Consider the following 22947-nt stretch of genomic DNA (forward strand, 5'->3'; position numbering starts at 1 on the left):
GAGCAGTATCAAATTATACTAGTATATCAGTGGTTCTCAACGTGGGGTCCAGGGACCACCAGGGGTCCTTGGGGGGGGGGGGGGGGGGGTCCGTCCAGGGGGTCCCCAGCAAATTGATGAATTGTTAAACTTCACCATTATTTCATTTACAAGAAGTTAACACAATTAGAGAATGTAGAAGAATGACTGTTCTGATCATAGCTTCTCTGTTATCTCTCTACCTACAGTACAGATAGTCATGGGATTCTGGACGAAATCATATCTGACAATAAAAATATTCTCACATTTGAGTCCGAGAGACAAAATCTCATCAAATGGGGGTCCTTGGCTCTAATATGTACTACATTTGGGGTCCTTGATATAAAAAAGATTGAGAATCACTGTAGTATATGACCTTCTAAGGATAAAAGCATGAATTAATGAGAATATAATTGACTTTTCTATGTATCGGTAATTGCTTTCCTCATGATGATCACCGACTGGAGGTCAAAGTTCACCCACCTTTTCATTTACCACTACACATCAATGATGCACCAATTATTACCAATGATAATTACTGATTGAATGATAATTATTGATCTTTTTTCTGTGTTTTCCAAAGTTAAACTAGGCTATTCAACAATAACGATGTGCCACAGTCCTACAGTCCCTGAAAACATCAGAGAGACTTGCAGACTGTGTATTAATATTGGAACATTTTTGTTGTTGTTGTTGACGCCATTTGCATAATTGTGCCTACAGTTCAGTTTCTATCACAATATCATCCATGATAAACCTGTTCTTCATAACACTGTGGCCATGTTTTTTTTTTTTTAACAAAGTGCCCTTTTGTTGTAGGCAACATGATCTATCACACAGAAATGTCAATGTAGGCCTGTCCAACCAGCTCATCCTGACAATCTGTAAAATGTTAGAATAATATTATGAATAAGATTATGTAATCTAGACAACAAATATGCAAATGGGGATAATATAAGACAATATCAAGCATTAAGAGTATAAATCCATTGCATACTTAAGTCACTATGGAATAAACGTTTAAATACTTCAGACTTTATATCAATCCATAATTTCAACATTTGTACAACATTAAACTACTCCAAATGTAGCCATTATTTGTTGATTTTGAAACCATTTAATTTAACCATCCAAGAATGCAGTGTAGGCCTAATCTAGATAGGGCCTGTATGCATTAACATGGATTCATAGTGGATATATATGTAGGCTTATATACATTCCGTGACAACGTGTACCGGGACAAAGTGTTTTCGTATGCTGATCAGTTCCACTAATCCTCAACATTAATTCATTCAACGCACTGCATGCAGTCTAACATCCAATTAAAGTCTTACTTCTTACAGTCATTTACACCAGCCTAGATCGATGGATGGTAAAATGGTGCAAGTGGTCAATTAGCTACAATAGTACATAAACAGGTAGGCATGACCTCCAGTTATCATAAGGCAAACCACCAGAATAAATAAAAAAACATTAATTTCTGGCTTTTTCGGTTAGATACACTACTATGATGTATACTATGAATGCCTGTCATTCTTAAAAGGGGATAAATTGTACTTCGCAAATAAAAGGTGGGTGAATTGAATTGAGCTGGTTTATCCTCTCATCCCGTGTTAACAGTGTGGATGAAGACACTTATACCCTCAAAGGCGGCTAGCAGACTGTGTAAAAGCCAACAGACCAAACTCCTTCATTCATGTTATGGAGCACATTTCGTGTTTCATTTTGTGGAGGTAACAAACTATTTCGGTCGAGATTAGCTGTTAATAAGATGCCAAAAGTGTTATTAGTTAAAATCCCCGGCCTCTAGCTATGCAAAACCAAGCGCGCACACGGCGGCTAGCTAGCCCGCTACTTGCTCTGTTTGTCACAAACTATTTCCACATAACCTACGTTAGCTCATAACCTTTCTTTTGTATATAAATAATGTCTATGGTTAGAGCGCTATGTTTGCCATGAGAAGTAATTCTCAATCATATCGTGTTTAAAGGATGTCAACGGTATCTTAATTTAGCTTTGTGAGCTTCTAGGTGAGCTGCTAGCATCTAGAGCTTAGTAAGTTAGCATAAGCTAATATTGGCCGTTTTAAATATAGACCGGTCTGACAGGCTAATGTTAGCCGCCGAACAGCTAGCGTCCAAACGACTCGAGCTGGAACAAGGACTACATTAGCAACGAGTTCCAATATTGGGCGGTAACAGTATAAAACAATAAGTCAACTATATGTTAACGTAAAGTTTAAGCATTTAGCCGAAATAAAACGAGCTGCTCGTCACTGGTCCGTGGTAATTTTCGCTGTCTAACTAGCGTTAGTTGCTAGCTAGGCTGGCAAGCTAGCGTGTCAGCGACTCGTTAGCCCAGAATTCGGTTCACGGGTGGGGAGTCCAAACGGGCGTGAGGTGAACTCAAGTGTGTCGCGGTTTGTTTGCAAAAGAAGCCACTATTTTGAAAATGACACGCAAAGACGCGCAGTTTTCCGCTATCTAGTGTCAATTCCTCAAAATGGGGTCTGCTAACGTACGTCTCCGCCATTTTGTGACAGGTTTTTCATTGAGCAAAGGGGTACGTGTAATGGTTGAATGTAACCCCATCAAGAAGATATCCGCTTGGCAGTTACAGGAAAAAGGGATCAGGAGTAATTTCCAACCATCCCAAGAGATAGAAATCATTTGAAGTGGTCAGCAGGGGTTCAGGGGCAGCTTACCGGGCGGTTACCACTAAGTTTTCAACCACAAATTACCAATAAGTTAACATTTTCAACATGATTAAAATACCATATTTGAACCACCATCTAAATAAATCCACGCTTTACTTGTCTGAGATTTCCAAATGTGAGATGATGCATGGAAACGTGACAGTGGTAATATAATAATATTAACTTACAATAAATGGACAGGATTGAAACATAAGTGGTGCTGGATGGGAAACTAATCCTTATCAAGGTCAACGTGGTTTGAATAACATAGTGCCAAATATGAATTCAATTCATTAGTTTCAAGTGTCAAGTTACAGACTTAGATCACGGCCATGGAGCGAGGTGGGGAGCAAAAGCCTGTTTTGTCTCCGTAAAACCTAAAATAACACAAGGCTCATCATAACACTGCAATATGACAAGTGACACATGGATGTCGATTATTTATGTATTTCAGTGCTATAGTGGTAAATGGAAATGTGGGTAAATTATGACCTCCAGTTGCTGATCATCAATAAGGCAAACAAACGACCATCAATATAAACAAAAATCATTAATATTTTCATCAAATTATTGATTTATGTTTTTTTCCCTCCTAAACACTGGTGAAATATCATTTAATATTTCTATAGGGGCTTAGAGTGAGTCTGTAGTACTCAATAGTGACCTTACAGTGACCTTAAAGTAGTTAATTGTATTTTGTTTAAATCTCCTATGGAATTACTATAGGATTGCTGTGGTATATATATTTTTTTACCTAAAGTAGCTGCATGGTATTTTAAAAATTTGATGTGACATTTCCATAATATACTTTGCATAATATAAAATGTATGACAGGATTACTACAGTTAATATGTTGCATTTATTGTGGGATTACTATAGTTAATATGATGCATACCATGAATTCACATCCTAAAGATTTATGTCAGAATGAAAAGGTGGGTAAACACTATTCCGCAAATAAAATGCTGGTCTACCATCCATTACACGCCTGATTGGGATAATAAGTGGTCTATATTAATTAGAGTGATCCCCTCCCCCCACGGGACAATCTGAAAAACCGCCCGCCCGTTTTCCAGCAGACAGGTTAGTTGTCAGATGATCCCTAAAAAAGAAAACACTGTCTATTGTTCCAACTAACCGTTCTGTCCGCTGCAGTGCCGCCTGTGGCCGCAGAGGGCGCTGCGCGCATGGCAGGTCGGGCTCCGCGGCCTTCACATCTTTTTGTCTGAGAACTGGATCCCTCTGCCGCTCTACAGTGTGTGCGATAGCTCGGAGCCGCGTCCGTAACACACTGTCAAACCACTCCAAACGAATACAACCGCGACCAAAAGCATTAATTCAACACCTTCTACCATGGTGTTTCTAATCTGCCGGTAAAATCGGTCGTATTTCTGACTGTTCGCTAGAACTTAGTCCAGGCTGAATCGGGCTTGCTTTCTGTGTGCATCAGTCTTTATTAGCGAGCTGGCGCTCTTCTTGCTATCAGCTATTTCTTTAACTTTTTTAAACACTCAGCTTCGCGAATGACTGAGCGCCGGCGGAGTATGGGATCCTTGGTGTCTTAGGAAGCGACTGAAGTGGGGTTTTAACCGTTTTTGCATGCAAAAACAATGGCAAATTCGACGGGGAAAAATCTACCAGATCAGCGAAGGAAAGGACAGGCTTTCCTGGACGAGCTGCGGCAATTTCACCAAAGCAGAGGGTGAGAATGGGGCGTCTTTATCCCCAAGAAATATAACTTTAAATCTTCTTTGCACATGACTGCGAATGACACAAAACTGTTATTTAAACCCATCTGCCTTTATTTCATGTGTTATCTCCTCAGATCGCCGTTCAAGAAGATTCCTATCGTGGGTGGGAAAGAGCTGGATCTGAATGCTCTCTATATCAGAGTCGTCTCTTTAGGTGGATTTGCTAAGGTGAGTGGGAACTAAAAGTGGATTTTCTCCACACTCTGCTGTGTGTGGACTCCTCGGTGGACCACTCTGCAACTCTGTTTTGGTACCCGACGACAAGTGTAACCATCCCGAAATGTTTGTAGGGGAAGATTGGGGTCGGTGTTGGCCTTGTGCTAGTTTGCCATCTATCTCTATGCAATGTGGTGGCTTGTGTTGTTGTGTGGTTTGAATTGAAAGTCCGACCGCTCGGAGTCAGAGTGCAGTTGGAGCGACTCAAAATTAGCGGGCACGTTTAACATCGATTATCGGCACGGAGCCCGGCCTCGGAAAACACAGCTTAGGACATAGCGTTTTGTCTAGGTTTTCACCGATAGTTTTCACGGGGGGAAGCTTGCTTTTCTTTTCGCCATAGCCATCTTTCTTTGGCTTCATGGCTGATCACAAAATGTAGGCCTCACAGGCCCATGTAGTGAACACAGTAAATGGTACCAAAACCGACTCCCATATCGAGACGGGTCGCTGCGAGCTAAAGCGTGTGGTTGATGGAGGCAATTAGTTGTCTGGAGTTGGGCCTCATAGGGTTTTCACGCCAAGACTGAAAAGTCAAGTTAGCTTGTTAGCTAGACTGCTAACTAGCCACAACAGTAACGGTAGTAGCCTAAAGAAAGCCAGGCAGTACTACTAACTGATGTGTCAAATGTAAATATGCATGGATGGCAAACATATCATTAAGCAAACACTATTTATGCACTATATATCATTTTTTAACTTTTTCGAGATATTTTCAGCAGTTATCAAAGTTATTGATTAGGGATTGTGATATTGCCTTATTGAGGAACCTGGAGCAGACCAGATGGTTGAATTGTAACTGCTTTTTTTTTTGCTGTTGCCGGTATTTTATCTCCTAACCAACTGATTTCCATTGCAGGTCTCTGACAAAAACCAATGGTCTGAACTTGGAGAAGAGTTTAACTTTCCAAGGAGTTGTTCCAACGCTGCATTTGCTTTAAAACAGTACTACCTTAGGTAAGTAGCATGGCCATGCAGCTCTCTTCCTCTCAGGCAGCATGTGGGAAGTGTTTACAAATGTTAAGATGCAGCCAGCAGGATCCAGCCTCTCAGCTTCCTTCTACCAGGAAGCAGCACAAGTACAATATTTTGACAGGCAAAGCAATGTCGATTTTGTGTACATTTGTAATGACATGGAGGGGATATTTACTCACTTGCCTTTTTCCACAGTCAGTAAAAGAATACTCTGATCTGTCTTTTATGAAAGAAATCTCCGGCCAAATGCGTCCTCTGTCTCTTGTTATGGCTGGAACATAGTTTTGGAGAACGCACTCGAGACACATTTTCTCCGTAACAACCTTAAACCGTGGACTAATGGCGGTTATTCCTTTTTGAAAATGGTGTAGCCCGAAGGCTTTTGGGTTCAATATCGCGCTACTGATTGAGCAGATCTGGGTGCTGTAACGTGTCTAGCATGCAACCTCAGTCTCCACACAATCGGCTGCTGTTGATGTGAGTCTGGTTGTAAATGCAGCTCTCTCCCCAACAGCTGGCATTTGTGGTTTTGTCTCGGCGTTGCATGCTGCCTTCTCTGCTCTCCTTTTTTTTTTTTTTTTTTTCCCCCATGAAACGATTCTCTCCCCATCACTTGTCACCTGCCTGGAGGGGATTACATCTCCGTAGCAGGGGAAGCGCTTGTAGCCTCAACCGGACACTAAAGGAGCAACAGCAGGACGTTGGTTCATATCCTAAGGCAGAGGCTACTCATCTGTGCGTGTTAACAAAGTGGTTTCCAGTGCAAGAGGTCAATGTTGCGAGTGTAGCAGCTGATTTAAATACTGGACTGTTCACAGATGGTCACATGCAGCCAGTTAACAGTTCATTTCACAAGTAATCGTCCAAGTTTGCAGTCGCCGCAGAGGAGAAAAGGCTCAGGAACGTGTTGCTGAAGTTACTGAGGTCTTTCTTTACAGATTCAGTCATGACATGAAGGTGAAAAGCTGCTGTAAACCTGCCACATAGTGCCCGTATATGAAGAAATAGCTCATAAAGTAGGGGTTTGTTTTTTTTCTGTCAGAGAATGGTGTAATTTGGTTTAATGGCTTACTTGGAAGCGCAGACGACTGACAAGACAATGGTTTACCTCTGTTCGTCTGGTGTAAGTAGTTATGGAGCGTCAGTGTCGGGTTTCTCTGATCTGATTTATGTGGGAACCTATCCTCCCAGGCTCCGTAACACACTAATATTTTGAAATCGGTATTGCTTTTGTCTAACGGGCTTCGTTTCTTCGTTTGAGCACGCCTGAAGTGCCTGTCACAGAAAGCCCACCGATGATCTGATTTGTTGAGCTTCTAAAAAATTTTGAGGAGGACACAACTAGGCCAACTAACGTGTCTAGTATCCCATGTCAGGAAGTGGTTTATAAATAGTCTGTTTTTTTAATTTAATTGACATCTTTTAGGGCTTAACGCTCAAGATGAGAAGTAGAAATTGATGTTGAGCCTGTTGTAACATCACAGTTGCGTTTTTAAAATTCAGTGTTTTTCTTCCTGAATTTTTCACCCGTGTCGCTCGGCAGCCAAGACAAGCAAAGGGACCCATGGTGTGTTCGAGTCTGAAGTTGCTGTAATTACCTGTGAAAATGTTTTGGGAAGGTGGGAGAGAGAGAGAGAGAGGAGAGAGAGGAGAGAGAGGAGCGGAGGCCTGACAGCTGAGTCGACCGACATGCTGAATATTACACTTGTGTCACGACAGCAGTTGCAGCTACTTTGTAAAGTTTATCTGAGGCAACTCGGCGTAGTGGATGTCAGAGGCAGCAGGCAGCTAGACGCTCTCTCCCCCCCCCCTCCAACTAAGGCTGATAGTAGAGAGACGATCCTCGCCTCCCTCGTGTCTTTTTGCTGACAGGACGATTACTACCCGACGACTCACTGATACAGAAAAGAGTCGTTTTCTCCTCGCTGACCAGTTGCTGCCCATGCAACTTTTTTTTATTCTTCTGATAACGACAGATCTTTTGATAATGAAAATGTGACGCTTTCTGATTCCCTCTTGGGAGATTCTCTCTTCTCTTGCCTCCGCCTCGCTCCCTTCCTCTCTCCCTCCCTCCCTCTCTCCCTCCACAGGGAGGGGGGTCAAAGGTCAGGGTCAGGTACAGAGCAGCAGCCCGGAGCTGGTAGGGATTCAGTGTCTTGCTCAAGGACACTTCAGCAGGGCGGACGCTTGATCACATCGGGTTTGAATCTTGATCATCCAGTTGAAGGACAGTCTCTCGAACCACTGGCCGCTCCACTGTCTGTAGTTTTGTTTAATTTTAAAGACTTTTTGTTAATATAATGACAACTGAAAGTCATTCTTCAGTGTGTTTTTTAAGCATTATCAAATAACATTGTAATAATACTCTGATTTTGCTCCATTTTTGGTATCTGTGGCCTTCAGCAATCCCAGACGGCTCTAGCGCTGATCCCCCCTGATAGCGCGGTCAGTATTGGTTCAACATTGCTCCTCAGGAAAAGGCAAATATGGGGAAACAATCCCTGATTTGCCAAGCGTCTCAGTGTTAATGTAGGATCAGTTGTTCCCTTCGGCGCATGATGGTTTCATTACATTTCTGGCATTTAGCTGACGCTCATATCCAGAGCGACTTAAAATTGAGCGAGCAGGTAGCGGTCAAGGGCACGCAGCTGCTGCAGGGATCGAACTCGTGGCGTTTCCGTTACGGGACGGTCAGTCGAACCGCTGAGCCGCCCCCGTTCCCCCCCCCCCCCCCGTCCGAGTGAGTATGATGCATCAGGATGAGGCCCGGGTCAGCGACTCCGCTCAGCAGTTTAATAAACGGCGCTGAAGTTCACTGCCAACTCCTGCTGCTGTCTATTTGATATTTGAATGTCACTCTCTAATGATAAGTGAGTGATGGTTGCCAAAAACATTTTTCAACACAAATGGACTTGTTAAAGTGCTGCTGTGACATCAGTCCTACCAACAGTCTAGGTTTAATTTCAGCTTTTTTTTTTGGCGGGAGGACACACACACACACTCTGGATCAAACCCTGTGCAGCAAAGCACACTGTTTACTAACGGGCATAGCTGTAGAAAAAATGGAGTCTAAAGATATAAATGTACATGAGAAAAGTATGCAGGTATGAGAGGGTGAGGAGAATTATTGATCAGTGTGAAATGCTGTAAGACATTTCTATACTGAAGGCAAACTTTAAACAAAATGTCAATGATGGCAGTTAAATTTGGCGCCAAAATGCATTTGACAGGAATCCCACGGGCCTTGAAAATCCTTTTCAAAGTTTGGGGATTCGGGAGAAATAAAATAAGGCCTTGAAAGTTTTTGAAAATGAATAGATGGCCTTGACAGTACTTGATTTTTTTTTAAAAACAATTATTAAATATAGCACTCAAATTACTTAAAATGCCTCACCTCTCTCCATCCCAGCATCAGCACTTAACTTCTTGAGGAAAACCCTGTGAAGGAGATTAGTGTTGATACAGCAGCAGGTTGAAAATGAAGGATTTCACCAGGATTTATTGACTTGATAAGATCAGGAGTAAAAACTAAGGCTTGTGTGTCTATTTTTGACCAATGTCACGTCTTGTGCCAAAACATGCCAAATTTGAGTCCTTGAATTTCGCCAAACCAGACCGTAAAGCCTTTGAATTTGAATTCCAGCTGAGTGTGGGAGCCCCGCTTTAAATTCATGCATTAAAATGAGTTTCAAACAACTGGGAGAAGGGCTAATTCATTTTTTTCAAAGGTAAGGGGTGTTTGCTGTTGTAACCAAAGTCAATCAACAAATATTCCTCAGTAAAACTAAACTGTGTTTCTAAAATACAGAACGAGTAAAAACATAGTATATGCGTTTTGAGGCAGAAACAGCTGGGGAGACAATTCATCATTTCCCTAATACTGAGGAGGGCATCCACTGATATGGATGATGAGTTTCACCCCATAGTGTCTCAGATCTGCTTGGTTTTCTCTCCCACTAATGCTTTCTTATGATTTGGCAGTGGTCTTGCACTGGGGCAGAAAGATATTGATAAAAAATCGAATTATTATTAGTTGGCAAAATATTGCAATTGCGATTTAAACTGATTCATATCAAGTTTTTCTTGTCATAAATTTAGATTTTATGAGTGATTTTATTTTAAAAATTGATGTCAGTGTGCAGGATTTATGATGAAAGGTTTTCTCCAATACTGTACTTGATTCATGGTCCAAAGATTACCTGCAGCTCTAAAACACCTTGTTCAGAAATCCATTTTGGACGCTCCGCTCTCTCAAGAAATTAATTGCAGCCGCTACAATTTGGAAATTGCAGAAGTTCATATTGTGATTTCGACTTTTTTTTTTTTTAAGATTAGTTGTTCAGCTGTCACGTCTCATGGGGGGAAAATAGTCGTGAAGTTCAGTAAAACTCCATCCAGTTGGACCGGACGCACAGCGTAATTTACTTGAGTGAATGACAGGTGTTTCTCTGCTCTTTTGAAACAAGGCCTCTGGCGTTGTTGCAGTTTTTGATGAAACGCAGCGTGTTGAAGACCGAGGGCCAAATCAGGTGACAGACACTGCGGTTCAACCTTTGTTTGCCCTCCGCTGCATCCCCATCGGGAGGAAATCAGGCCCAGGAGGAGCCGGCTTCTAGGAACCGCTCACTTAAAAAAAAAAAACGTACCCAGTCTATTCACATGTGTTGTTATCCCACTGGGTTCCTACACCGGTCTGGAAGAAGAACTCAGTCATTTCTAGGCATTGAAAAGTTTGCACAAAATGGTTTGGAAAAGTATGGGGAAAATGTTCTGTGCATCTCGCATATTATGGCATAATCATCATCCATTGTGTTCGCATTGAGGCTGAGCAATAAGACTGTCAATAGAAACCATAATGCACACTGACCAAAGCCTTCAAATCAAGCTGAGAAGTGAAGGTCTGGAAATGGTTTGGGGTTTTGAAGCCAAAACGGCAGAGGAACCCTGATCCGATCTGCACATGCTGCAGTGATGTCTTGAGGATATTGTGACTCATCAATGTGACAATATAAACGTTGATGCAAAGTGCAGTTAATCAGATTTGACCTTTTGACCTGTGTGAAGTTGTGTCTGAAATTAAATTTTTATTTCACTTGCCAAGAACAGTCTTTTTTACCGGCCAGAATGATTTAATATATATTTTTTTAATAGAAATATGTCACCCTATCACTTTTCAAGGCTGTTTTGCACATTGAATCAGGTACGCTGTGTTAATATAACACTTGCTCACTCATTTATACAATGGATCAAGTTTGTAATTCATAATGAGTGCAGCAGAAACCAAATTATAAAAGAGCATTTTGGATTTTTTTGACTTAGGCTACAACACACACACACACACACACACACACTTTTGAAGTTTGAGCGTTTCCCATTTTGATATTAATCCCCAGCTAATATTCGGCTAGTTAACATCTCATGCAGCAGCGCAGATAAGCTTTGCGGAGCGCAACCAATCAGGAGCCTGTTTTGAAATAGAGCCATTTCTCTGCTCTGATCTGATTGGCTCACGGTCAGAGAGAGAGTGTGCGGTGGCAGGCAGGGCCAAAGTTTGAGAACAGGCAAAAACTTAATATAACTAAGGACCCTTAATGATTTATCCTCCAAAGACAAGCTTTACCGGGGGTTGACACTTGGTGGATGTTGATTTCTGGGCTTTGTGGGACTTTCCTGATCACCACCATGCTGTCGATCTCTCTCTCTCCCTCTCTCTCTCTCTCCATCAGTAAGTCGTATTCAGATCTCGCCCGCTCGTCTGAAACATCTGGCCCAAGTGGCCTTTGATCTGCATCAGCCGTGTTTATATTCCCGCCTCATCTGCTCTGCTGCTGCTGCTGCTCTCACTCTGAGATGCTCTGACCGGTTCTGGGTAAAGTCCAGGAGGTTGTGGAGTAGCGTGTGTGTGTGCGTGTGTGTGTGTGTGTGTGTGTTGGGCTTTCTCATGCAGCGTAATAAGACAGTTAACCAAAATGAGAGCGAGGGAGAGGAAAACTAGCACCGATAACATCTGAAGGCTCTTTGAGACTTTGTCTGTAATTTGACTTGCCCTGCAGCGGCGTCGGCCACCACTGATAGCCTAATCTCCCTCTCTCAGTCTCCTTTCTAACCGGGTAGACGGGCAGATCTGCCTCCAACGCCACACAGGAACTACAATCTGGTACCGGTCGGCTGTTTGTTATGGATTAGCCATTATCAGTTCAACCACTTTTTGTAGCAAATTGATAAAGTTAAGATGTATTCTCTGTGCTGGGAATGTTGTAAAATCATAAAAACACTTAATTTTCCATGCCGGCCTTTTCATGTGCATACATAGACTGAGAGGACTGATTCAAAAAGTCTCTTCTACCTCTCTTAAACGCTTATTCTGCGTCTTTCTTTGCACTTCTTACATGATCAATATATGGTCCAGTCTTTGCACTTGTTAATTCTGGTTTCCAATATTGACAATCAAGGAATTGAAGCTTATTCTACTGGTGCAGTTATTGTAAGTCGCTCTGGATCAGAGCTTCAGCCAAATGTCTAAAATGTGACTTGGAACTGTTGTTTTATAAGTTGGTAATTGTGGTTTGTGATGTGCACTGTTGTTTCCTTAGCTGACTTCAATTTGCCTCAGGACAATAAACGGCCTTGTGTTGTAAATTATCCCAAGTTTTACCTTTATTTTATCTATTAACTCTGCTATTGATCAACGGCCCCGCAATTATTGACGAAGCAAACCACTCTCACCTCGTGTCGGACAGCCGGCTCCCATAAATCTCGGCAAACATTTGTCTCAAAATTGGCAGTAAAGAGTGTGTGTGTGTGTGTGTGTGTGTTTGTATGTCTGTCTGCACCCGTGTCCAGCAGGGGGCAACCGATTCCCACACACCGACACACACACACACACACACACCGACACACACACACACGCACCGAGGGCATTTGGGCAGCCAGACGGCGGAGAGCAATCGAAGCCGGGAGTATCTGCACTTGTTTGATCCGGATGACCTTAAATAACACCGGTTCACTGAGATCAGCCATTTGCAGCTGCACGTCCTTTATCATTCCTCACCGCTTGGCAGCTCCCCTCCCCGCCCTTTGCACTTCGCTTTTACCACTTGGAGAGAAAAAAAAAAAAAAAAAACACACACAACGGAGAGATATGTAGGTTAAATGGCTCTCGGCATTGGCAGTGATGTTACATACATTTCCCTAAGTGGGTGTAGTAAAACGATGAAAGGCTGGAGGTTTCTGTTGGGTTGATTGTCGCGTGCTAGATGGGCGGGGAGGGAGGGAGGGAGGGGGGGGGGGTGATCTTCTTCCCATCATGCATGTATAAAAAGGGGAAGTGCAGACACGAGCAGCTGCGGTCGACCCCCCCCACCCCCCCACCCCTCCTTTACCCACAGCCCTTTCTGCTCGTGCCCAGACGGCGTTTGATGACGCTGCGTTGTGCAGAGTAAGTGCAGTAACGGCTGGGGCCTCTCTCTCTCTCTCTCTCGCTCCCTCTCACTCTCTCTCTCTCTCTCTCTCTCTCTGTACAAATGGAGGCTGAGTGTATTTATAGTCCAGTGTGTCACCCAGCAGCCAGCGGACGGGGGATTACCTTGGCCACGGTGAACAAGCGGGGCCTCATTCAGAAACAGCCGCTCGCTCGCCCGCCCGCTCGCTCGCTCGCTCGGTGACTCACGGCTGCACAGGCAGGGTTCACCACACTATCACCACTGCTGAGGTATTTCACTGCGAGTGTGGAGTGTGTGTGTGTGTGATTGTATGTTTATTTGGCAAATTATTATTATTATTATGAGATGATGATGATGAAATCCGAGAACGCCTGCCCGAGTCGATGCTCGCGTGCTTGTGTGGAGAACGTTTTCTCCCGAGTTGTCTCAGGGAGAAAGAACTTCTCGAGAACGTGAGAACGGAGAAGCGTCTTTACAGTGAAGAGATGGACTGTGTGCCTAGTGTCGCGTGATCAAGGAAGGCAGCTGTTCATTTTCCCAGCTGGGTCATTTGTCTCTGTACTATTGTGTTGTTTGGATGGGATGTGGCGTTTTTTGCAATGAATCTGTCCGATGCATCTTTGGTTGGCAAGCAAACTTGTGGATCTTGATGCCTCCTCCGTCTTTTGGCTGTTAGAGATTAGACACAAGAACATACAAGAAGCACATTTAGAAAGACGCATGGTTATTCTACTGTTTCGAAAAGAGATTTAAAGCCGAAATGTACCTGGCATGGCACATGAATGACTCAATGATGTCGATTAGGTGCATGTTAAATTTCCTTGGTTCATATACAATGTATGGTAAAAGAATCTGGAAATGTCCAGGCATTGATAAGTTTGGAAATTGCACAAAGTTTGGAAAAGTGTGTAAAAATGTAGTTGTGCACAGTTTTAGACCGCCATCATTTGATGTATTCTGATATTTTATGCTGACGAATAATCTATCGATAGAGTTATATGGCTTAGTTCATTGTGGCAAGACGACTATCTGTGTGAATCGTATTCAACACCAAAATCTTCTAATCCACAAATGAAGGTCTGGAAAAATAATTTATAAAGTGAAACCCTGAACAATGCTTTCATTTGGACAGCAGATAAAACACTGAAGTCATTTTTCTCAGTTTCACTGCTCACACAGTTAACTGCCATTTGGCTTCTGTGGGACAATCTGTCAGTCGATTCACTGAGTAATACTGATCTACGCTGCTGTGACATTCATCTGTCAGAAGAAGACATGCTTATCTCGTATTGAGCAGTGTTCATTTTTAAACACACTTCGGTCAACAGTTCAGCCTTTTTTTTTTAGCCTTGAAAGCACCACTGGGTTGGCAGAGGGAAGCGATTGTCTCTGTCGAGCCAAAAAGTCCTGAACTAGTAGAAACAGGTGAATGATGGGGGATAAGTTAAAAATAGAGGCACAAATGAAGATCAGCCTGCTAGCTATTAGTTTGCATTGTGGAATGAAACTCAATTTATGCCAGAAAATCTACACTAAATGTACAAAAATAATAGGAGGATCAGTTGCACCCTATTGTGCATTTTAAACCTACGTTCAGCTACGTCTCCCCTCATGATTAATGTTGATTTTAAAGTGGTAATCTGCGAGATCTTCTTGTTATTCTGTATATTTAGTCTCCATCTTTGTTGCTCAGCCTCATTGTTGTGGTGTTTCTGCACCGCACTTCCCAGAGATCACCTGTCAATCAAACAGCGTGGGAGCTTCTGTTGATATAGTTTAAGTTTCTGTAGGTGGCGCTCTTTTCTTTGTCTGTTCAGCTCATGCTAGCTGCCCAGTTGTTTCTATTTCTATTTCCTCCAGCTCTTAAGCTTTCATGGATCTAGGTTAAATCTCTATCCTGTTATATCAATCGGAGATAGAGAGAAGCAAAATGGATTTTGTTTATTTATTTATATGAAAATGTCATGGGTTATTACTTCAACGTGTGAAATCTGTAAGGGATCGTAGCGTTCAGCCGGTCAGTCTGTCTCGCAGAAAGAAAAAGTGGTCTGTTCGTTTTTCCACTAACAAATACTTTGTGGGATTGTTGACTCGTACCTGAGTTTTATTGATGAGATCTTGGTACAATAGTCTGTCTGGAGAGATTTCTGTTGTATTCACATTCACAGCGGTGCAACTTAGTCTTCAGTCTTGGTCCAGCGTCCTGGAAAGGAAAAGGTGTTGGGGAAACTGTCTGTCTGTGAAACATTATCAGCCAGGTTAGCTGTGAAAGCCTGATGCTGATGAGGCAAGGGCTCATCCAAGATTTATTTTTTCTAAAGAGGCGATCATTTTTCACTGTTATCGACCGTTTGCGCCCACAGAGGTTCTCAGGCTCGTGCCAAAGATCTCTAAATGGGGAGCTTGTTTGGCGAGGGGCCACCCATCTAAAATTAGGGCTGCACCATTATGTCTAAAGGATAATATTTTGCTAGATGTAGTGATCATTTGAGAAACAAATTATTTTACCGCACCGGGCGTTTTATTTCAACATTTCCAAGCACAGCGGGCATTGTAAATGAAATTAAATATTGCTGATGTGCCAATATTCAGAGATTTTATTAATTGGGAAAAACAAAAATTGTGATATACGACTGTACATGATTGATTGTGCAGACGTATCTAAAATTTCGGTGGTTTTATAGAAACCTTTTATTTGAATCTCAGAGCATGTTGAGGGTAGCGGCCTCATTTCACAGCGGTGCCGAGTTACAGAAGCAAAACAAAAACGAGAATGGAAAAACGTCAATCAAAGCAACAGCATTCAAATAAAACCAAATTCACAGTCAAACTGTTGAAACGCTCCAAATCTTCTTACCAGGACATCGAGCTTCACTGTAATCTCTTCTCCAGTTGTGAGTGGCGTTTGAATTTTAAAAGCAGCGAGCCCGAGGAACCTGGAGCTCCAACCTACAATACCTGACAACCATTTATATTTCAGGTTGTCTACTGAACCAGAGAGTAGGGATGGGACAATACCCGGTATCACTATTGGTCTATATTGTGCTGTAATAACAATAACGATCATGACACCGCCACTAACTTTTATTACCGTGACCACAGCCATAACTGCAGCTCTCGTCTGTCATCATTGATGCTTGATTTTCCCCCTCTAATAAATTGTTATATTCTTGTCGATATATTCATGTTGATAACTGAGTTAAAGTGGATGCAGGCCAGTTGAACTTTATTTGAGACTCATTTGATGTTTAAAAAAAACGATCCTCACAGTTATATCTATAAGCTAAACCAGCATTTTATAATTTCGTTTTTTAAGAAGTCAAATCTCTTTTAATTGATATGATTTTATGTTTTTTAAGTAATTGGAGGATATTGGTTTTTTTTCATCTTAATTGAGATAATATTGTGTTCTGACATCATTTTGGTCAAGATAGTCGTACTATGAAATTTGCATGTCGGCACAGGACTGCCAGAGAGTAATGAGTCGTCCTTGATGGTGGGAAGAAGGACTAACTAAATTCTCTTCTTGTGCTTATTGGTAAAGAGATTATTGGGGAAATTGTTTATTTTGTTAGTCCTCATTGTTAGTATTTAGTTAATAGAAGCTCCTAAATGTCCTAAATGTTGTAGTATGCTGGGGTTTTCTTAACCAAACATCCAAAGGACTGACTAGTAAAAGAATTAATGAGGAAATTGTTCATTTTTTGTCCTGATTGTTGGTGTTAAGTTGATAGAATCTGTTCCCTCTCAAATGTCATACTATCCTTAGATTTTCTTAACCAAACAGCCAAAAGACAGTTGGTGAATCAGAATCTGTACTCCCACCACAGAAGAAGAAGAAGGCTGCGTTTTTATTACACAAGTGCTCTTCGGGAAAAATGTGCATCCATACATTCAAAGAAGTGAAGAGGACGAGTCTTGAATGAATCAAAGGCTCTTAACGCTTTGAATTTTCTTGGCTAATTCGTAGCGGAAATCCACTCCACTCCGGTGAGTTTTGGCACGCCCCCTTGACTGTGTTTTTGCTCTCTCTCTCTCTCTCTCTCTCTCTCTCTCTCTCTCTCTCTCTCTCTCCACAGATACTTGGAGAAGTATGAGAAAGTCCACCACTTCGGCGAGGACGATGAGGAAGTGCAGCCGGGGAATCCCAAAGCCTCTCTTCCAATCGGTGCAATTCCCTGCTCTTATAACTACCAGCAACACACTGTATCAGGTAGGCAGAGACTCACCGATTCACAACCCCCCTCTCTCTCTCTCTCTCTCTCTCTCTCTCTCTCTCTCCTCTCTCTCTGACTCATAAGTTTGGTTTCTCTCTCTCTCTGTCGCTCTCTCCCTTCATATTTCACCGTCTCACAAATTCCTTCCTCTCTCGGTCACTTCTGTATCAGGTAGACGGACTCGGGTTTCTCTCTGCACACTCATTTCTTTCTTTCTTTCTCATTTTTATCTCTCTGATTCTCCCCGCCTCGCTGTGTTTCTCTCTCTCTGTCTCTCTCTCTCTCTCTCTCTCTCTCTCTCTCTCTCTCTCTCTCTCTCTCTCTGTCCCTCGGCCCGCTCGAACACTTAATCGCCACATAGATGCGATTACAGCAAAGCATCATTTCATTAGAGCTTTGTTTTTGTGTGTGAGATGCATGGGGAAGCGGGTCGGCCCTGCAGGCCTTGGCCCATGCGCAGACATTTGCATTGACAGCAGATGTTTGTGTTTTTTCAACAACGCTCTGCTTATTTTTAGCTATTTCTCAGGAAGCAAACATGATATCTGATTTAATGATTTGATACAAGTCATTAGATGGCTTGGATGTCAGTATCGGTGTCATATGCTGCTGAGTTTGACTTGGACACAGACTTCAATTTCAGCTATCAGACAATCCATGCTGGTGTGTTATGAAAACATGTCGTTTTTGATTCATCTGCCGCTGTTGTGTAGTCTTCATTCGACTTCTACCTCACCTTACTAGTGAACTAGTGAACTAGTGTATAGTAAGGCAGGTGTTACTGGACAAATGGAGTTCAAGCTGTTATCAGGGTGATTCTTTCCACCATTCATACCTGCAGAAACACCTGTATGGAGCCACTCATTAGGCTGAAAATGGAGGAAATCTAATGTGAAAACTTCTCGATAAATGCATTCTCACTTTGTATCTGTAGTAGGGCTGAAAGATGTAGACAAAAAATCTTAATTGATCTTATTTGACAGAATGTTGCAAACGCGATTTAAAGTGCGATTCATATCATCACAAGTTTTTCTTTTTATACATTTTTTTAGAACTTTAAAATTGTTTAAAGAAAGGTGATTTAGTTTAAAATAAAAAATAGATGTCAGTGTGCAGGATTTACTGAGTTTGAGTCTGATTTGAAGGTTTTCACCAATATTGCACTTGATTCATGGACCAAAGATTACCTGCAGCTATAAAAACAGAAGCTCTTGGACGCTCCTCTCTAAGGATGAGGGTTAGAAGTTCATATTGTGATTTCAAATTGTTCAGCTGTAATGTAAAGTGAGGTGTTTATCTGTGGATTTCAATCCTTTATTTCTCCTTTTTGGTTTGGCTATAGATCCACAAACTTTGCCAGTCTGCTGAAAGGCCTTGTCTGTGTCTTGTAGTGAAGTGCAGGCATGCCAGAGCTCGGTGTTTTTGGCACATATCTCCTGTAAACAAAGTGATTTTTTCTTTTTATTCATAATCTTCTGACGGAGGTGCTCTTGAACCGCATGGTCAACTGTGACGCCAACTATTGAAACCCCCATCCTCCTCCTTTCAGGCCATTTCTTTTGATTAATTCTGTCTGAATAGTCGTCTTTTTTTCATGAGAAGAAAGCATTTATTACAGAGATTAGAGATTTCATAAGTTGTGAAATCTCTAAACTCATGAGCCTGCTTACTGTATGCAGCTTTTTATTATACAATGACTCATTTAATTCAGCTCTCGCCCTGCTAAGCGCTGCTATGTTTGAACCAAGGCTATCGAGTGTGTGTTTGCAGTTAATTGTCGGTGCCTTTTTTATGAAGAAAAAAAAACATATGCCAGCTCCATCCGCCTGCACATAGTACAAGATTGATGAATTACTTTCAACCAAAGGAAACTTCCATGATGAAAGAAAGAAACGGCCTCCTTTATTCATCGCGTCGTTATTGAAAGGATGGTTTTGTTTTTTTGTGCAACATCTTTATTGTCAACTAACACACAGTGACTGGGAGCTGTTCAGTAGCTTCAGTGCTGTAGTGTTGACCGCCAGTCTGGGGGTCAGAGCCTCCAACCTGTATTGTGATGATATTTTGGGAGTATTTCTGCTTTAATAAGATAAGTTTTCCAGCTCTTCAATGTCTCTCATTAATTTCAGCGTGTCTCCTTTCTTTTTTATCTTCCTCCTCCATCCTGTCCATCTCTTTTCAGCCACTCATCCAGGCTTAGCCCACCCAGTAAATCAAAATGAACAACAAAATCTGGCATTTTCAAACAGTTTGTTCGCTGCTGTAATACTGATGTGATGCGGTCACAGGTGTGTGTTTATAGACTATTTTAAAACGGCTTCGAACGCGGCTCAGCCAATCATAATCAAGGACTGGAACTATCCGTTTTATAATAAGATGTTTACACACAAGAATATTTTAAGGAAAATTAGTAATGATCATTAGTAATCAGTAATGTGTATTCAGTAGTAAGTGGTAAAAGCCAATCATTGTTCGTTTTCCTCAGCCAGAACAGGATAATAAGTTCAGAAGATTGTGTCACTTTACTGTACCACAGCGTTTAAGACCAGGAAGTGACATTTAAGTTATTTCACAATATTACGACCAAAATCTCAGATGATATCTAGTCTCATATCATGATATCGATATTATACGATATAACGCGATCAACTACTTCTGTTTCAAAACACCAGAGACTAGAAACATGCTGCTAAATTTTGTCTGTGGCTAGTAAGCTTTTTCTCCGATCAGTAACCAGATGGAGTTTTTTGGTGGAAGTGGACACTGTATCCCAGAATCCAGCAGAACTTGTGACCAATGGATGTTAAAGTTAAATACATCCCACCAACTCCCCCTTCCTCATTTTTCTTTATATATTATAATATACAGTATAATACTTGGAGACCAACAGCTATTGAGTAGGTGGCTGTAAGCTTCGTTCCACCACTGTTTTGTTAAATAAAGCGCGGCTTCCCCCAACAGTTTTATTTACATAGCTATTATTATTTTGTTGTTTTTTTAGACTCTTTTTTGGGACTTTTTGCCTTTTTATTATGGTAGTTTACAGTAGAGATAGACAGGAAAGATTAGGAGAGAGAGCAGAGGATGACATGTGACAAAGGTCCTGAGCCAGATTGTTGTTTTTTGAAAGCTTGTTGTGGTCATTTTTTGGTCTTTTTATTTATTTATTTATTTATTATTGTTAAGAATTGATTGTTGGAAATATAACATCATTGCTTGGAGGAAACACTAGGATGCACATTTTGTAGAATTTTCTCCGTCTATGTGCCAATGTTAACGAGCAAGTGGTTGTCATTCGTCAAGCTTCAGTTGGTTAAAATACAGCAAAAATGTGAGTGACCTTTTTTAAAACTGAGCTCTGTTTTGTACCCCAGGTTTTAAATTTAAAGTGATTGGTACCATAATCTAAGCGGGGAAACCAGGCTGGAATCTCTGCAGTCTGAAGTGATGCTTAATTAATCAGCAGTTGGCCTGGAAATCCGTCACTGAGCTCCGGTCTGATCGGCCCCGTTGTCTCGTTCCGGACGAGTTTCGGCCACAGGCCCGCAACAACTTTTAATTCCCCTCCGCTCGCTCGGCTTTGATGCCGTACATCAATCCTCCTCGCCTCTGTACACTGCCGGCTCGCTGCAGCAGGGTGAGGAGACTCGGGCAGGGTCTGCTCCGACGGCAACTAGGCTGAATTACGTTTGTCCACACAAACCCTTTCAGCACGGAAATCAAATTCACACAGCGTGGTAGCTCTTCCCGTTATGATTGGTTTCCAGAAGCAGCAGTCAACAAAGAAATCTGTTCCAAAATGAGAGATCCTCTCTGTCGGAAAAAAGTGGCACCTACTCGTACGAAATGATTGATGGAAGAAAATCAAACCAAATGATAGTACTTTTCAGAGGATGGGAGGAAACTTGAGTCCTTTGTTGACTAAATGATAGCACTTTCACACACTGGATCGTCTATATCTAGCTGAATGCTAACATTCAAGTCATGACTCCCTTCCAACAGAGGGGGAATCTAGTATTTAGGATTAGCAGTCTTTAATTATAAAAAGGGTGACTGAGTCAGAGACAAACACAATTAAAAGTTAGACACTGCTCATGTTCTTTTAGTCAGACAAGACTCAGCTCATCAAACTAATTTAAACCAAATAACACGACTTCCGCTGAACGGTCTAATGCCTCATTTGGTTTGCTTTTACCCAGCTGGTCAAGCAATATAAATCTGAGCTGAGCTGGCTGAAGGTGTGCAGTCGCAGCAACAAGTAGTCAGTGGTGGAAAGTAACTTAAGTACATTTACTCAAGTACTGTACTTAAGTACAATTTTGAGGTACTTGTACTGTACTTGAGTATTTCCATTTTATGTTACTTTGTACTTATACTCCACTACATTTTAGAGGGAAATATTGTACTTTTTACTCCATTACATTTATTTCACAGCTATAGTTACTAGTTACTTTTCAGATCAATATTTTATTTAAAACATTTGATCATCTTTATAAAATAACTATAAAATAGCATTGTTATAGATTAGACTGCCCAAAAGTATAGCTAAATTGTTAAGATTAGCTTCACGTTGACAACTTTAAAATGCTGCTTACATGTACATGTATGTCAATAAATCAGTATTAATATTCCAATAATTTATGAAAAATACAACTCTCTAAATGGGGACAGTTTGCATTATGAGTACGTTTACTTTGATACTCTAAGTACATTTTGCTGCCAATACTTATGTACTTTTACTTAAGTAAGATTTTGAATGCAGGACTTTTACTTGTAATGGAGTATCTTTACATTGTTGTATTGCTACTTTTACTTCAGTAAAAGATCTCAGTACTTCTTCCACCACTGCAAGTAGTACAGTGAAGTAACAACAAAGGGCAACCAAGGGCTTCCCTCTGTGCAGCAGCTCCATATCTAATATTCACATGTGAAAATGAAGCTTTCAGAATCCAAACTCTACTATAAATGTTTCTGTTGAGTGTTGTCTGCTTCATTTCAACCTCTGAATCTACTGCAAAGGCAAACAGCAGAAACTTTGTGTTTCTTTTTTATTATTAAAGGCCATGACTGGGGTTTAGATTTCATATCACAAGATTACACCCATAAATGCTGTTAAACGATGTTCCATATTCATTACTGAGGGTCTTTTTGTTGCATCTGGAGATAAAACCCTGAAGCCATTTCTGCCTCACTGTGGTGTTGGAGGGCGGGCTGGAAGTGAAGCGTCGTCCTACCATAACAACCCCTCTTTTCTTGGCTTTAGATATAATTGGATAATAATACATAATAACGTTTCCCTGCTTGAGACCTGCACTCTGATGATCTGCTCCACAATAACACTTAAAATTAGTCCTTTAATAATACAAGCTCGAGCAGTTGAATGTTGGGTTCTCTGCCAACACTTAATATGCAATATTACTGGTGCCAATATTATGTTTATCAATTAAATTAGCAAATTGAAAAGGGTGAGTTACATTTTTTTAATTTTGGCAGTACAGAACAACAACATGTTTTATATAGAATAAAGCAACATGATTAAAATTGACGACATGAAGAAATGTGTTCAGTAGCAGGTTTTGGCAAATATTCACATTGTTGCTGTGGTGCTGGAGCTTGCTCAGCAGAAAGTGGTA

The 22947-nt window shown here is 41.4% G+C and overlaps 1 protein-coding gene across 1 annotated transcript in view; it reads left to right on the plus strand.

Moving 5' to 3' along the window:
* Positions 1-4035: 4035 nt before the first annotated feature.
* The window catches only part of arid2 (AT-rich interactive domain 2), a 46216-nt gene continuing 27304 nt past the window's right edge, over positions 4036-22947 (plus strand). Inside the window, exons 1-4 of the mRNA XM_071529454.1 lie at positions 4036-4415; positions 4539-4632; positions 5540-5637; positions 17177-17310. Of these exons, the coding sequence (XP_071385555.1) occupies positions 4324-4415; positions 4539-4632; positions 5540-5637; positions 17177-17310 (418 nt within the window). The 5' untranslated portion in view covers positions 4036-4323. The remainder of the gene's footprint in view (positions 4416-4538; positions 4633-5539; positions 5638-17176; positions 17311-22947) is intronic.

This window comes from Centroberyx affinis, unplaced genomic scaffold (genome assembly GCF_046629955.1).
Source record: "Centroberyx affinis isolate AG114_WGS23_722 - 3 ecotype Tasmania unplaced genomic scaffold, CSIRO-AGI_Caff_v1 ptg001791l_1, whole genome shotgun sequence".
Lineage (NCBI taxonomy): Eukaryota > Metazoa > Chordata > Actinopteri > Beryciformes > Berycidae > Centroberyx > Centroberyx affinis.